Source organism: Poromitra crassiceps (assembly GCF_964638095.1).
Source record: "Poromitra crassiceps genome assembly, chromosome: 19".
Classification (NCBI taxonomy): domain Eukaryota; kingdom Metazoa; phylum Chordata; class Actinopteri; order Beryciformes; family Melamphaidae; genus Poromitra; species Poromitra crassiceps.
In genome coordinates, this window is record NC_139646.1 from 10,508,968 (window position 1) to 10,526,810 (window position 17,843).

The following is a 17,843-nucleotide window of genomic DNA, read 5'->3' on the forward strand; positions in this document are numbered from 1 at the left end:
AGCGCAGCCGGAGCTTGTCAAAATAAATATTTGTCCCATTGGCTCACGTGAGCCTGGGCGCCTGGCCAATCCCGGCGCTTGACCGCTGCGTAGGCAGCCGCAGGGCGTGGTCTGCCCAAACGTAAGTAAAGCTGAATGTGTCGAGCCGTCAGGAAGGCTTAGCTAGCACAGTATAACCAAGTGTTGGACAAGTTAAATTGCTGGTCAGCAACGTTAACCAAAGATGAACTGGAGAAGATGGATTCGACCGTTGGTGGTTCTGCTGTATATTTTGTTGTTATTAGTCGTCCTGCCCTTATTTATTTGGGAACTGCCGAAAGAGGTCAGTTGTAATTAAGCTTTCTGATGGCTATGTTGCATTGTTTTGGTTTTGTTCTAGGCTAGCTAAAAAAAAAATTACATCGAATATAAAAAATTATATTCTGTCTAGACTGGAGCATAGCTCCATAGCCTTCATATAAGTTGAACTGCTGGCTTTCCCATGGCATATCTTCAAGAGTTATACTGTATGTGCTCAGCGAATGCTGATTGATTGATCTTGTCTATCAAATTAAAACTATTAACTTCTGTGATCATCTTCTTCTTGCCTTTCAGGTTGACACCACGCTATGGCTGGTTCCAGGGATATTTGTTTTCATGACCATACCCATATCACTATGGAACATCCTCCAACATTTGTTTCACTACACTCAGCCAGAGCTTCAGAAACCTATCATCAGGTAAAGACGTCCACACACCAACTTAGTTAATACCTGTTAAACACAGCCATGAATAATAGTGTGATTACCAAGCTTGCCTGTGTGTTATTTATTGTGCTTTTTTTTTTAATTATAGGATATTATGGATGGTCCCGATCTACAGCTTGGACAGTGTGAGTTGAGTATTATATAAACAAAGCCATAATGAAACATACATATACACCGTATGTTTGGGAAGTAAGAGGCACTGGAAGTCACTGGTACCTCTAGTGCTGCTATTAGAAGAATCACGTCAATTCTACAGAATCAATCTTTTTACTAATGAATTTCTTGCTTACTGTAATTAATTATCTCAGTTCTTCTAACGTGCCTACTGCTTGAGGTGATTTCTCCATAAGGGACCATTATTTGTACAATATGCTGTTTGTCAGTGAAATCTCAATCTTCACTTCCTCCGTCATGTTTGCCTTGTGTCTTTGTCTTACAGTGGATTGCGGTGACATACCCCAGTATAGCAATTTATGTGGACACATTCAGAGAGTGCTACAAGTCCTATGTCATCTACAACTTCATGACCCTCTTTATCAACTACCTGGGGAACCAGTACCCAAGCATGGTGCTGATGCTGGAGGTCCAGGAGCAGCAGAAGCACCCATGCCCTTTCTGCTGCTGCCCCCCTTGGCCAATGGGAGAGTGAGTTCCCTTCAGATCAGTGGTTGCATGTGATGAAGCCACCTAGTTACCCATTGTCTGCCATGTTTTCACCCAGACCCAGTTTCTTCACAACTGTCCCCCTTTGATAGTGTTGTGATGTCAGAGATGTGCTTATAATCTTCCAGAAAAGAACTTGGCCTGGAAAAAGAAACCAACCCAAACTGTGTTTCTCAAGGCAAACAAGTCATTCACCAACTTCAAATTAGCCCCAGTCAGGCAATGTCAGTAATTGGTTAACATGTCGGTCTGTAGTTGATTAAGTCCAGATGGTTTGACAAGAGCATCAGTGTTTTCATTGAAGAAAAAATGCACTTGCCTGAAGAAGACCAGCATTAGCCTCATTTGTTTTCTCTGCATGTCTTGTGCTGTTGGAATTTCATAACCCTTGCCAGTATTGTAGCATCTTGCATGCAGATGGTATGGCTCTTGATAGGATAGATCTTGAGGAAAAAATTGGTTAATTAAATGATAAATAAAATGTTATGATTACCCTTCTCCAGTCTCAAGGATCCAGTTAACTTATTTCTAATGATCATCATTGGTTTATTTTGAACGTTGTACTACATTTTTCAGATACCAGCAAACTAGATGTTGTGAAATCATCAATGCATTAATTCAATCATAATTTCCTCTTACAGGGTTTTCCTGTTGAGGTGCAAGCGCGGAGTGTTGCAATACATTGTTGTAAGACCATTCATAACAGTGATTGCCTTGTAAGTCTGTCGATCTGCTCTTTTAATGCACTTTTTTTGTATCATGATGCTTCATTTTGTCAGTCAATATCACTCACAGCACAACATTCACTATTTGTATCTGCTGTGGTTGTCTTTGCCTCCTAGGATCTGCCAGCTGTGTGGGGTGTACGATGAAGGCAATTTTAGTTCAACAAATGCATGGACGTACCTGGTTATCTTCGACACTGTGTCAAACACGGTAGTGGTGTTACTGTTTTTGAGTGGTTTTAATGTATTTTTGCCTCCACTTCAAAAATTAGATGTGAAGAAATAAGATGAACTCAGATTAGAAATGCAATAAGTATCTTATGATTCTTTTAGCTCCGGCACAACCAACCTTTCTATCTCTCTCTCTGCCAATTCCAGATTGCCATGCACTGTCTGGACTTGTTCCATAAGGCCCTGAGAGAAGAACTTGCCCCAATCAAACCAGTGGGAAAGCTCCGGTGTGTCACGCTGGTGGTGTTTTTCACATTCTGGTAATGCTCAGAGTGTTCAAACTCACTCGCAGTTCTGTATTCATGAGTATCTATTAGGGGTGGGGGAAAAAATCGATTCACCTAAGTATCGCGATTTTTAATGTCACGATTTTTTGGATCGATCTTTTATTCCAGAATCGATAATCGCAAAAAAAAAAAAAAAAAAAAAAAATTTTTTTTTTTTTGGTGCTTGCAGTCAGGCCACTCACTGAACAGCAGGCCAGGCGCCGCCTACTGGTTTACTAGTGGTTTTATTACTTTATTAGTTAGTCTGAAGTAATAATTACACTTCAGGGTTAAAGTGGGTGCATAGAAAATAAATAGAGTCCGCACACTGAATTAAAGTCAGCTCCCAGGTCAGTTTATTTTAACGTTTCGACTACATTTCTGATGAAGACTTTGTAGTCGAAACGTTAAAATAAACTGACCTGGGAGCTGACTTTAATTCAGTGTGCGGACTCTATTTATTTTCTATGTTATCTGCTTTTTGTCCTGCACCTGAGCCTTACAAGCGGATGTGCACGCCCTACCTCTTTCTAAAGTGGGTGCATCTCATTGTAAAATTGGACTTCAAACGGCCCAAATCTGGCTTCAAACGGCCCAAATTTCACGCGCGTCGGCCCATATCGGCCTGGCCTGCTTGGTATCTAATGCCCGGCCTGAATTATGATCCCAGTCCACCCCTGTTTTTAACTATATCGCCCAGCCCTACTCATGATATATAATATACAGTCTGTAGTGTATGATTAAACTTTTCCCATGTTCTAATCTAGTGTAAAAAAGCAAACAAACTGAAAAAAGAAAAGAAAGAAATAAACAAAAATCGCAATAAATCGTAATATCGAATCGCAATAATCGTAGAATCGCAATACTTAAGAATCGCAATATAAATCGAATCGGCACCCAAGAATCGTGATAGTATCGAATCGGGAGATAAGTGAATCGCCACAGCCCTAGTATCTATGACCATTCATACAGTAGCAGTGTTCTTCATCACTACCAGTTTGCCTGTGTCAAACTGTTGCATTTGCATGTTACTTGTTGGCCAAGTATGATTGCAATCTCTTGATTTACATAGAAACTGACTCATCAGATCCTGTGGTAGCTCCAATGCTGACAATTGATTAGGTCTTTTTTGTGAACACTCTCAGGCAAAATAAGTTGATCGCTCTCACGGTGAGAGTGATGATGATCGGGCCAAAAGAGCCAATCAACGAGGAATTTGCCAAGGAACTCATTACTCTCATACAGGTAGAGCTACAACCTATCTACTAACAAGTGACCACAATAATAATGTGCAAGGCCAAATTAACTTATAATTAAGCAATATAGCATGAGAGCCAGTGTGTTGTGCCAAATATATCCCCCTGATCAGCTGTTATCCCACGAGGCCGCAGGCCGAGTGGGATAACTGCTGAGCAGGGGGATATATTCCACAACACACGCAGCTCGAGTGCTATATTGCTTTTATAAAACGGTTTCCAAGTATGATAATATAATAATAATAATAATACTATAAGTCCGACTCCGACTGGCATGTCATTCTGATAGAGTCAGTTGAAACACTACTGTAAGGCGGGACCGCAAGAACATGCGGGTGATTTGATTGGATCGTTCTGGAGACTGAAGTTGACATTGGCCAATCCTGGCGCTTGCTGAGTAGCTGAGAGATTTCTGGAAACCCCGACAGGCAGCTCGAGCGCAGCGTTGCATTCTCAGCGCTTGCTGAGAAGCTGAATGCTTTCTGCAAAGCCCGACACCAACTAACGTTACGGGGTTAAATGCGGGGTTAAATGCGGGGTTAACAGCCTTTCTTTTGCAAAGAAGACATTAGCCCGCATCTATTCTTGTACAAAACATCATTTTCTGCGAAGTATTAGTAAAGTTATAAGCGAAGATCGATTCACAAGGATCTGACAGCTGTCTCCGCCATTTTTTTTTTCTACGTTGTCATTTGAGGTAAGCCTTATTATTACTCTCTTAGTAAGAGAGTTGCCATGGCAACCAATAACCCATGGCCATGGGTTATTGAACTCGGTTACTGGAATTATACAATGGCTGTGAACCAATCAGATTGCTTGATTTGAGAGAGCCGTTTTATAATAAAGGATATAATTTCACTTGTACTTCTATTCCCCGCGCCCGACCCATGTATTCACCATTTAGTGCATACATGATGATAGTCAGGTCCATCAATATTTTGACATCGATAACATTTTCATCATTTTGGCTCTGTACACCACCCCAATGCATTTGAAATTAAACAATCAAGGTGCACCTTAAGTGCAGACTTGCAGCTTTAATTTGAGAGTATTTACATCCAAATCAGCTGAACGGTGTAGGAGTTACACACACACCTAGTACTGTAGGTTGGTGATGATCTTCCATATAATCCCCCCCCCCCCCCCCCCCCCCACACACACACACACACACACACACACACACACACTCTACTAGTCTCAAATTGGCATTTTCTGAAATGCACACACTACCTAACTGTCCTGTTTCGTTTAGGATCAATTCATATGTGTGGAGATGTTTCTAGCAGCCATTGCCCATCACTTCTGCTTCACCTACAAGCCCTACATCCAGGAGGCTGAGGAGGGCTCCTGCTTTGATGCCTTCATAGCCATGTGGGACGTCTCTGATGTCATAGCAGACATCCGCAATGTTGGTGAGTGCCTCTTGGCTACTGCTGGTGTATCTCAACACCTGTGTTTTGAAAACAAGTGTCTCTTCCATTTTCTCCAGTGTGTAGATAGAACATTGTATTTAGTCAATTTTGCTCTCTCATTGATAGGGAGAACACTTTTGGGTCGCCCAAGCATATCCTACTTTGGTGAAATGCAGAATGACGAACGATCGGGCCTTCTCTCTGCAGGTTCCCAAGATGCCATCACAGAGACTGCGTCCAACCCGGCATCACCCACGGGTCGATACCAAAGCCTGGGCAACACAGACACACCGCACTCCCTGTCAGCTCCTGCTGGGGTCAGCTCAGCTCCTTGAGATGAAGGATACTCACAGACAGCGTTGTAGTGAGCCGTGAGGTTTCATACCAAATTTCAATCAGAAGGCCGCCATATCTGCATAACCTGATCAGCCCGTGACGTCAGTCAAGTGTAAGTATGACATCAGTTATGACATCAGTTCATCCTAGTCTACATCACCTCCCTCTCTGGCGGATCATAGCAGCAGCTGGCATCACGGCTGTTCATCATCTCCTCTGAAGCTGTCCTCTGAAGCTGTCGTTTCGCTATTCTACTCTCCTATCGTCTGCGGCTTTGATCCTGTTCTGAAGTCGCAATTAATTTGCGGGTTCACTCAGCATTGACTTTCACCCTCAGCTCAGAATGGAAGATTCGGGCAGGAGGAAATAGAGCATTTCCTGGACGGAGACGAATCTCATACCTTTTTGAATCTCAGTGTATGTGCTATAGAGCAGAGGTTCTCAAATGTTTTTCAGCCAAGGACCCCTTACAAGATAGAAAATATACCGGGGACCCCCTCATTCTGATTAGTGATTTTGGGCTAAGCTTAATTGTTTCCACGGTAACGTGCTTGACTTTTATGTTGATAGGTTTGTTATTAGAATGTAATCCATGAACCATTTTAGATTTAAAGCATAAACTATTTTCGTTGAACTATGAAGATTTTGCAACAATTTTTTTTTTTTTTTTTTATTACATTACATTTACATTACGTCATTTAGCAGACACTTTTGTTTTGTCCAAAACGACTTACAATATCACAATTTGTCAACAGTACAGAAAACCACTATGCAACACAATCAATGACAGCCAAGATATTTTGATAGACTAGGACCATGTAGGAAGTAGTTTGAGAAGGAATAATTAACATGTAGCATTTTATTTTTTAATATATATATATATATTTTTTTTAACTTGAAAACTTTTCGCGGACCCCCTGGCAAAGTGCCACGGACCCCTGGGGGTCCGCGGGACCCCCATTTGAGAACCACTGCTATAGAGGCTTCAATAAAGTAGGATACACCTTGTATCCAACAGTTAAATGTATTAATTAACTATTTGCATATTCATATAGCCTGGACCCCCCCCCCCCCCCCACCCCCATCCCTCCCACGAACCAAACCGGCGCTGTAATGGCAGCCTCCTTGGTGTCGAGGGTGGGTTGTCTTTGCTGGTAATCTGTACATTTACAACAAATGTATTTGTATTGTATAATATTGAAGTGTGCCTTTATTACTTTTCTAATTAGTAATAATGTGAATTCTGAGTGTATTTCATTTAAATGCTTTGTCCAATCCAAATTGCTGGCGCTGTTCAATGGCGACCCGGTTTTGCTCTCCGACTCTGAGAGCGAACCAAGCAGAATTTCGCTCGTGATACTTGTACCATGAAGTGACAATAAAGTACTGTAACTAACTGTAACTGACATATTAATGAGGGAGGAATAGATGTCATTTTAAGGATTTTAATGGGATAATTTGACTGTTTGTTTGGAAAAACCACAGCACACATTATTAATCAAAGTAGAGTTTTAAGATGTATAAAAAACATGTTTGTAGGGGATATGTTAACTTCAATAGTCTTCAAATGATATTATTAATATGACGTGAGGTTCAGTTAGCTTTGCACAGAAACATCCGGTAAAAATACTTGAGTACATTTCAGAGCCTGTACTTATTTACTTTTACTTGAGTAAATAGTTTTTTACACAAGTCACTGTACTTCTACTTAAGTACAGAATGTGGGTACTTTTCCCATCTCTGGGCAGGTAGCTGTACTGCTCATCTGCTCTGTGTAGAATTAAGTCATGGCATCAAGCTGCCAACGCTACAGGATTAAAGTGAAGTTGACAAAAGTGTGTGCCATCTGCCCCAGCCAGTGAGCGGGGGTTCTGGATTGGCAGGCTGTTTATCTCACTGTCGGGCCCCCCGGCAAAGGCCAAACAACACCCATGTGATACAAAGGCAACCACTCCAACACTGTGCATCTTTATTTTGTCTAAAATCTTCATTTTGCAGCTTCGCCAAATTCAGTATATATCAGTATATATAAAAGCATGCTTCATCAGTGAGTGCAGACTAGACAATGACACAGCATTGAACCCAGCCAAGAATATTCCCGAATGGATGGTGGTATATCAGTGCACTGTGTCAGATGGTGATGCTCCTGAATGGATGGAGATATATCAGTGCACTGTGTCAGATGGTGATGCTCCTGAATGGATGGGGATATATCAGTGCACTGTGTCAGATGGTGATGCTCCTGAATGGATGCAGATATACTGTATCAGTGCACTGTGACAGATGGTGATGCTCCTGAATGGATGGAGATATATCAGTGCACTGTGTCAGATGGTGATGCTCCTGAATGGATGCAGATATATCAGTGCACTGTGTCAGATGGTGATGCTCCTGAATGGATGCAGATATATCAGTGCACTGTGACAGATGGTGATGCTCCTGAATGGATGGAGATATATCAGTGCACTGTGTCAGATGGTGATGCTCCTGAATGGATGGGGATATATCAGTGCACTGTGTCAGATGGTGATGCTCCTGAATGGATGCAGATATACTGTATCAGTGCACTGTGACAGATGGTGATGCTCCTGAATGGATGGAGATATATCAGTGCACTGTGTCAGATGGTGATGCTGCTGAATGGATGGAGATATATCAGTGCACTGTGACAGATGGTGATGCTCCTGAATGGATGGAGATATATCAGTGCACTGTGTCAGATGGTGATGCTCCTGAATGGATGGAGATATATCAGTGCACTGTGACAGATGGTGATGCTCCTGAATGGATGGTGGTATATCAGTGCACTGTGACAGATGGTGATGCTCCTGAGTGGATGGAGATATATCAGTGCACTGTGACAGATGGTGATGCTCCTGAATGGATGGTGGTATATCAGTGCACTGTGACAGATGGTGATGCTCCTGAGTGGATGGAGATATATCAGTGCACTGTGACAGATGGTGATGCTCCTGAATGGATGGAGATATATCAGTGCACTGTGTCAGATGATGATGCTCCTGAATGGATGGAGATATATCAGTGCACTGTGACAGATGGTGATGCTCCTGAATGGATGGTGGTATATCAGTGCACTGTGTCAGATGGTGATGCTCCTGAATGGATGGAGATATATCAGTGCACTGTGTCAGATGGTGATGCTCCTGAATGGATGGAGATATATCAGTGCACTGTGTCAGATGGTGATGCTCCTGAATGGATGGTGGTATATCAGTGCACTGTGTCAGATGGTGATGCTCCTGAATGGATGGAGATATATCAGTGCACTGTGTCAGATGATGATGTTGGTGTGTTGGTAGCCTGTCTATTTTTATGCTCTTTTTTGGGGATTTGTAGGTAACAGTCATTCGGTCAGTTTTATTGGCTATGCCATTAGCAGCCCTAACTCATTACGTCCGCGACTGGTGTCTTCTAATCGGGCGACATCATCACTGGATCATCGAAATGGACAGTGGTCTAATTAAATTATGTTTCAGTTGAATTCCCACTACTGGCATCTTTGTCCTATGGTTAGGGGGATCTGTTGCTCTTCTGATGCTTTTTACACAACGAGCTTTGCAGGGGGCAGGGGCCCCTCCATGTCAGAATACTCACCCCTGTAGTGGCAATACTGTGTCAAGAATGAAACAGAAATGTTTAATCGTAATGTTCTTGTTATTGTCAGGGATCCAGCCTAATCCTGGTCCTCCAATCTTATGTAACTTGCCAGAAGATTTTAATAATATGTCTGGGTTGCATATCGTACATGGTAATGCACGTAGCCTGCTCCCTAAAATGGATATGATGCGTATTTGGTCACTTTTATGTTCATGTCTTTTGTTACTGTATTCTATTGATTGTTTTGACTGATAATTGTATTTTTGTAGACTGTGGTATGCTGCTGTCTGAACAGGTGGTACTTGTGAATGAGACCTCGGTCTCAATGTGATTTTATCTGTTTAAATAAAGGCAAAATAAATATATAATAATAACTGTCAGATGGTGATGTATGCAAATGATAGTACGGAACAATTGGTAGGCGTGCACATGACATAGCTGTTGACCTAAATGTCTGTGTTTAATCCAGATTGGGTCCTAAAAACGGCTCATGCCAGACGATCAGATGGAGTCCTTGTGTGGCCTTGCCTCTAGCCAACAGGGAGGGGGACAATCTTCCTAATCTGTCTGTAACTGCCAGCGTGTGTGTCACTGTTCCGCCATGAGGTACGCAACTGGCAAAGGGCAAACTAAATTCAGGCCCACTAAATACTGTTAGAAACCTCTAACAGTAGCAGAACAGCATGTCCCAGCTAACGTATTTAGGACCTGGGCTGGTTCAGCGTATTGGGGCCAGGAGGCCATCATCATCAATAGGAGTGTGTCATGTGAGATGATGCCACTATACATCGGTCTCATGCTAACCACCACCCCTCCTCCCACTCACACCAGTTATGGCCCCAAAACCCAGCACCCGCACGGAATCCCACCATGCATGTTATCTATGGAATGCTGCATTGCATAGAGTTACTCTTACTCTGATTTAGAATCTGTGTTATTTGACTTACCATATTTTATAGGATATACAGTAAAGCTCAGCTCTATTATTATTGTTATTGAAACAAGCCCTCGGGCTTTATTGTGTTTTATTCCTTTTGATCAATATTGTTTTGTTGTATTGTCTTGCACAATTCTACTTTTATTGAGTCAATAAAGATATCAATCAATCAATCAATATTCACTTGGGGGCATTATCTAGGCCCCACCATTCATGTCTTTTCATTCTGTTAATTCAGCCCAAACGTCTGAGGGGATTTCAGCACTATCCCACTCCATTTGAAAGCAGGTGATGTAAAAACATTGATCTGGATGGATATAAGCTAGACTAGTGGAATGCCTAAACAATTCAAATGATAAGCTTTGATAAAGGTCCGATATTCTATGGAAGTGTGAAGTAATCCCAACGAGGATCATTCTCCGTCTCTACATCACACATGTAGACAGTCTAACTTTATCAAAAGTGACCTAGATAGATGATTATTTGAAGTGTGTTTTGTTGGTAACTACTTGAGGAGCAAAAAGTGAAATTAAAGGGGGTAAGGCTCGACCACTGCAGTATGGGACATGTGATTATGGGCAATAGAGATGATGAATGTTCCTGGCTTTTTCCATTCATGAACCATATCTACCCTGGCTGGGCCTAAAAAAAAATTAAGTTTGGTTCCGGTTGCCGACCGACCCTGTCAATTTACGTGCGACCCAATTTATTTTATGAGCTTGTTGATTTGACGGTGGCGCTAAGGGGCGGGGTTTGCCACTGCGCGAAGGTGCTTTTCGCTACGGATACTTTAAAACGAAAATGGCATGGAGGGAGCATGACGGACATGTGCTTTGTGTCGCTTCTCTGCCCATGCAGCAGCGTGCCAACCAGAATTGTGAGATTGGGGTTAAAATCGTTTGAAAACGTGCTTCAGGAAGTTAAACAGTGCGCTTGTATATTCGTATCAGCAGCCGGCAAAGTGGACAGAGCTGACAAATGGACGGATATCTCCGGCGATGTGGTGTCGACCCCCACTCAGCAGCTTGGTTCGCTCGTCAGTGGCTTCATGGCTACGTTTCAATTCAGGTATTTAGCACTGAAGTGCACGGCAGAACCTCAGCCCTCGACAGCTCAAAGTACCGCTCCATCCGCCTTCGAGATACTGTTTCGTGCACAGCAACGTACTCATTTGCCCCCGCCGAAGGTTGCACAGACGAAAAAAGAGGAGCTAAAAAATGACATTCTGGAGAGCCTGCGGACCCGGGGAGTGGGCTTTTCTCTTCCAGAGAGCACAAACCAGAGCGTGTGTGTGCGCGTGTGCGTGCATCTGTGCGTATGCGTGCATGTGCGTGCGTGTGTGTGTGTGTGTGTGTGTGTTTGTGTGCGTGTGTAGCTATGAGGAAGCCGTGAGTTGGAAGAGGCAGGGAGGGGGGGGGGGGGGGGGGGCGGTGGGAATAGAAGTGTGTCTGTCTGGTTTTTGCGGTCTAATAATGCCATTAAAGGTATGAGATGAAATATTGTTTGAGATGTCTTCAATGCCAATGGTCCAGAACTGGTTTTTAGGAGTAGAAAAAAGAACATTTAAAATCAGCACGTTTTAATAACATTGAAGCATTCATATTGACTTAAATATTTTGTTCATATAAAAACGTGTGTAGAGCACAGTGGTACAGTACATGTAGGCTATGTTATGAAAAAAGTATCCATCGCTGCTGTAATTTTAAGGAAAAAAAATATATCTATATATTTCCTATCTATCCCTTGCTGCCACTGAAAATAAAATAAAAAAATAAAATAAAATAAATTCCCTACCGACCCTCACCTCAACTGACAACCAACAGGAACCAAACTTTTTTTTTTTTTAGGCCCTATAACCAATTACCAAAATGATGTAGGGAAGAAAAATAGGTTTCCCGAATCCGGTGTTACAGTACTTAAAAATACAGCCAATTGAAATCTGTACGCTCTTTTAAATACTAGAACTAAATACAGTACAAGAAAATATTTGTATTCTTCGCTTCACACAAAAATACAGAAAAAAGTTCATTCCAAAAAGCAGTGGTCCAAAAAGCCACTTCAGATTCAGATTCATTCTTTATTGTCCTATATAGAGGACATTTGCTTCAACAGTCTGTACACAATCAAAGTTTCAAACATACAAAACAAGTAACACTCAAAACAGGGTATAAACTAGGGCTGCACAATATATCGTTTCAGCATCGTCATCGCAATGTGCACATGCGCAATAGTCACATCGCAGAGCATGCAATGTCAAGTAAGGCAAATTAACTCATAACATACAGTAATGCACGCCCTCTCTGTGACGTTCTAAGCTCTTTTCCTACTAACTATAGTACCTTTACTCACTTAGGATCCTGCAACTCACCCTGTCTGTGGCTAAAAACACACTCACTTCCTACTACGTCAACCGTGCACGTTACCCACTAGGCCATCTTCTTAAACAGGCAAGGCTTGATAGACATATTCAAGACTTTTGGTGAAAATTCCTGTATTTTTTCATATCGCAATATATATCGCAGAATAAAAAAATATTGCAATGTCAGTTTTTTCCAATATCGTGCAGCCCTAGTATAAACAAACAAGAACATCACAACACAAGCCTGTTACAGTGTGCCCAGGCTATTTAAAGCAGTGATCGCTGAGGGGCACAAAACTCTGCGGCCAGAGGGTGAAGCACGAGTTGAGGGGGTGGCAGGGGTCGTGTGCTACGGTCGGTGCTCTGCGATCGGTGGCAGTGTCAGCATGGGTTGAGGGGGTGGCATTGGTCCAAAAAAAAGACACTTTTAGAGTCTCTCAGTCTGTTGTGATCCCTGCCTCCCTGCTCCCAAAGCACCAAAGCTCAAATTGTTTGTGCTTTCGTAGGAGTTGCGGGGCGGGGTACCAGGAGCACTGATTTGATTTGTGTACAGTAAATGAACAGCAGACATTTGAATATTTAGGCCAGCGATTCCCAACCTTTTCCGACTCATGGCCACTTGAAAATCTCAAAGAATGTCCGCCTCTGTAAAGTGGCCTCTGGACTGTTTACGCCCGCTGTACCGTAAACAGTACAGAGGCCGCTTTTTATTCTAACGATAAAAGACACTCTCTCACATTCCCCCTGCTCTTCCTCCCTTCTCCTGCTCTCCCTCCCCACCTCCTTCCCTTCCCGAACTCCCCTCCCCCCCCACTCTATTCTAAAGCATGGCATCCATCCTATTTTAAAGCATGGCACCCATTCTCTTTCTTTCCCCCTTCCCCTGCTCCTTCCCCACCTCTCCTTCTCTGTTCTCTCCTCCCCCACATTTCCCATTCTCTCCCCACCTCTTCCCTCTCCCTGCGCTCTCCTCCCCCACATCCCCCCGCTCTCCCTCCCCTCTCCTGCTCTCTCCTCTTTCCCCCTTCCCCACCTCCTATACTCCCCAGCATTTCCCATTCCCTCCCCACCTCATCACTTTCCTGCTCTCTCCTCTCTCACATTCCCCCTGCTCTTCCTCCCTTCTCCTGCTCTCTCCTCCGCTCTCTCCTATATTTCTATATTTTCTATATTTCTTTATCAATTGTTCAATATGTTATCATTACTACTGTAATTTGCTACTGTTGTGTCAGCTATAATTAGCTATACATATTTTCTGTGAAGCCCTCTGGGACATTAGGGAATTAGTGAATTAGGGCTATACAAATAAACTTGACTTGACTTGACTTGACATCAGCACCACACATAAATCAGAAACTAAAAGTGAGGGGTTGTCTGCAATAGGCTAATTAACAAATAATTGATTACAAAATAAATAGCGGTACCATTCAACAATGGAAAATGCATTCTCATACATAATAATAACAACAACAACAACATAATGACAACAACACCAATATAATAACAACAACAACAACAATAATAGATCCCCCCCCCCCCCGCCGGAAATAGTAATCTTTTGCAAATACACTTGCAATACCTTTGCGGCCCACCAGTGGGCCCCGCCGCACACGTTGGGAATGGCTAATTTAGGCTGCTCCAAATATCACTAGATCTTAAGTTTCTCATGGAAGCTACATCCACTGAACTCCTGCAAACATGTAAGGCATGTAAACAACAGAGAGGACGCTATTATGTCTGAGCAGACGGTCCAATTATCAAAGCAGAGTCCCGTTTCCTCTCCCATCCCAGCGCTTCCTGTATGCGCTGAATAGGCCTGTGAAGAGATTTGGGAGGGATTTCAGCTCAGAAGCCTGAATGGAGCAGGTTTGTGTCCGGCTCCTCTCTGGATAAATGGGCTGACTGTCGTTCTGATAATGTCACTCAGTGAAAAGGATCGTGAAAGAGAAGCGCATTTCAGGACTTTCCATTTTCCATGTTCATCGTTATTGGTAGATGCTGTTCTGAGTGGGACAAATGATGCTGCATCGAGTTACAACTCCTCTCAACTTCCTGTTGATGTTATGACAGGACATCAGTTACGTTACAGAGATCCACGCAATATCTCAACGCTATTTCTATACTGTATGAGGAAAAACAACGAATCAATTCCAATATAAAGCCACTTTTCCCACTACAACTAAACATTCTAATAAAATACATGAAATTGATGGTTAAATCCACTATTAGCTCTTATCCGTGATGAGTGCACGATCACATTAGCTGCCTCTGCTTACTGCGGATAAAAAGACAGCAAGGGATTTTCTAAGACATGTGATTTGCGAGACTGAATGAGACAGACAGGGCAACAAGGATGGTGTGACATTTGGAATAAGCAGAGGCTAACAGAATCTGACATGTTGATACAGACTATAAGACCTGACAGTAATGCCATGTAAACTCAATGTGCTGAATGCTTGTGCAGCAGACGACAAGGAGGATAGTGGCGTAAATTGGCTCTAAATGATAGGATGAGAAAAGGTATGACAGGAAAATGTTTGCACAACATCGATCCCCAAGATCTACAGTATGTTTTCCATGGACAGGTCACCAGTCCGTCATAGGGTGCCAATACCATTCTGAACACCATTTCCCAGAACCCATTGGTGTAACAATACAACAAATAGTTGATTTATTTATCGTTGACAAAATGTGACATTTGTAAGTCGCTTTGGATAAAAGCATCTGCCAAATGACGTAATGTAATCTAACAGGAAGGGTCATTTGATGATGTATTTGTCCTCCACTACCTATTCTTAACATTTCCCCAGAGAAAGTAAACAGTTGACTTTGATTTGATATAACCCGAGGCAAAGCTAGCTAGGGGTGTGTGTGTGTGTGTGTGTGTGTGTGTGTGCCCACGGCGCGTGCGTGCCCATCTATACTGTCCCCCGAAGTAAACAAACAGGCCCGCCTGAAGGTCATAATTATAATATAGTATAGTGGCTATTGCATGATGCATCCTCACTCTTCCTGCATCTATCAAATACAGTATATGTCTCCCAACAGATAGTAACAAATCCATAACCTTACATCGCTGATGTGATCGAAAGGCGAGTGTAATATATATTGTGTATCTAATTATGGGAAACTGTCTGATGCAGAGCAGAAGTGGTTGTCAGCTGCTCTGCACAGTGGGACTAATACGGAGGAAGAAGGGGAGGTCAGGAGGAGGAGGGGAACGACTAGTCTCTCTCTCTCTCTCTCTCTCTCTCTCTCTCTCTCTCTCTCTGCTCATACAGTAAAGCGGTGTGGCGTAGGCAGGTTCATTGCGGCCTGCTGGCAGTCTGTAATAATCCCACACTGTGATCTACTGGAGCAGTCACAGTGCCACAGGGAGCTGAGGGCAGAGAGAGAGATACATATATACAGCACACACAGTATTACAGTACACTACCAGCCTAGGTCCAAACACCTCAGTAGACTACCAGCCCAGGTCCAAACACCTCAGTACACTACCAGCCCAGGTCCAAACACCTCAGTACACTACCAGACCAGCCCAGGTCCAAACACCTCAGTACACTACCAGACCAGCCCAGGTCCAAACACCTCAGTACACTACCAGCCCAGGTCCAAACACCTCAGTACACTACCAGCCCAGGTCCAAACACCTCAGTACACTACCAGACCAGCCCAGGTCCAAACACCTCAGTACACTACCAGACCAGCCCAGGTCCAAACACCTCAGTACACTACCAGACCAGCCCAGGTCCAAACACCTCAGTACACTACCAGCCCAGGTCCAAACACCTCAGTACACTACCAGCCCAGGTCCAAACACCTCAGTACACTACCAGCCCAGGTCCAAACACCTCAGTACACTACCAGACCAGCCCAGGTCCAAACACCTCAGTACACTACCAGCCCAGGTCCAAACACCTCAGTACACTACCAGCCCAGGTCCAAACACCTCAGTACACTACCAGCCCAGGTCCAAACACCTCAGGAGAAGTGACAAGCCCAGGTTGTCTGTATAGAGTCGGTGGTTTGAGGAATCACCTAAAACTACATAAACTAGAAGGATATATGCTATGTCATATTGTCTTAATATCGGGTATCATAGAAATGCCTGCGAAAACCCTGCGAATTTGATATAATCCGAAAACAAAACGAGTAACTTCCCAAAAATGATATAAGATGGCTTACTTTTCTCTGGTGCAATATACAAATCAATAATTCTTGGCTGTAGTCAGTGTTTAATATTCCATGAGCACACTTGCTCATTCTGTCTTATCAGATGGACCCTGTCTTCTGTACCACCCTTTCTGCACCATTCTCACTGCACTGAAAAATAAGCCTTGAGGGGGGATTGGCCTGCAAACTGTTCTCTGTCAGAATAAATGCACAAATAAAGAAAGAAATAAAGAAAGAAATAAATCCAATTTTCTCCCAGCCCAGTCAGCTTTGAGATGTAAAACAGAGTTGTCTCTGAAAAGCAGCAGCTGATTCTGCTGGCTCTGATAACCAAGATGTTCACTTAACATTCACGCTGAGGAGCAGCTTTGCAATTGAGGAACTGAGAGATGTATTGTGTATGCGCACTCACTCACACGTGCAAACCACGCACGCACGCACGCACACACACACACACACACACACACCTGACAGCTGCACTTTAACCCTCCCCTCCAGCTTATAGGTCTAATTATCTGGTGGTGGCCAGGGCCCCAGTAGGGGGGCTGAGTGAGAGCAAGTGTGTGTGTGTGAGTGGGTGTGTGCATGTGTGTGTGTGTGTGTGTGTGTGTGTGTGTGTGTGTGTGTGTGTGTGTGTGTGTGTGTGTGTGTGCATGTGTGTGCATGTGTGTGTGTGTGTGTGTGAGAGAGAGAGAGAAAGAGCGAGAGAGGGTGTGCATCAGTGGGAGGGGGGGGCAGCGCCTGCAGACAGGGTGGCTGGGACCTGTGATTTGATTTTGCAGGAGCAGATGGCAGGCTGCTGCTGGAAGGCATTCTGGGTGTGTGTGTGTGTGTGTGTGTGTGTGTGTGTGTGTGTGTGTGTGTGTGTGTGTGTGTGTGTGTGTGTGTGTGTGTGTGTGTGTGTGTGTGTGTGTGTGTGTGTGTGTGTGTGTGTGTGTGCGTGCGTGCGTGCGTGCGTGCGCGTGTGTGCGTGCGTGCGTGCGTGTGTTATTGGCACAACTAAACCTAGAAAGCAATTTGTATAGAATCTTGATAGGGCTTTGGTGTAACTTGTATGCTAAACAATTGATGCCCATTTTTAAGGACTCCCAAAGTATAACACAAAGTACCAATACTTAAGC

At 43.4% G+C, this 17,843-nt stretch overlaps 2 protein-coding genes across 2 annotated transcripts in view; one reads left to right on the forward strand and one right to left on the reverse strand.

Annotated features, from left to right (window-relative positions):
* dclk2a (doublecortin-like kinase 2a) overlaps positions 1-17,843 on the reverse strand; it is a gene marked incomplete at both ends in the record, with an annotated part of 91,748 nt that overhangs the window by 51,146 nt on the left and 22,759 nt on the right. The window lies entirely within an intron of this gene.
* LOC310793435 (transmembrane protein 184C-like) lies at positions 224-16,543 on the forward strand (the record flags this gene model as incomplete). The annotated part of the gene is made up of 11 exons (XM_083655253.1): positions 224-322; positions 595-719; positions 835-871; positions 1,186-1,391; positions 2,051-2,125; positions 2,252-2,345; positions 2,513-2,625; positions 3,777-3,876; positions 5,140-5,299; positions 5,507-5,616; positions 16,040-16,543. 11 exons carry the CDS (start codon positions 224-226, stop codon positions 16,541-16,543), a joined length of 1,623 nt encoding a protein of 540 aa, XP_083511379.1.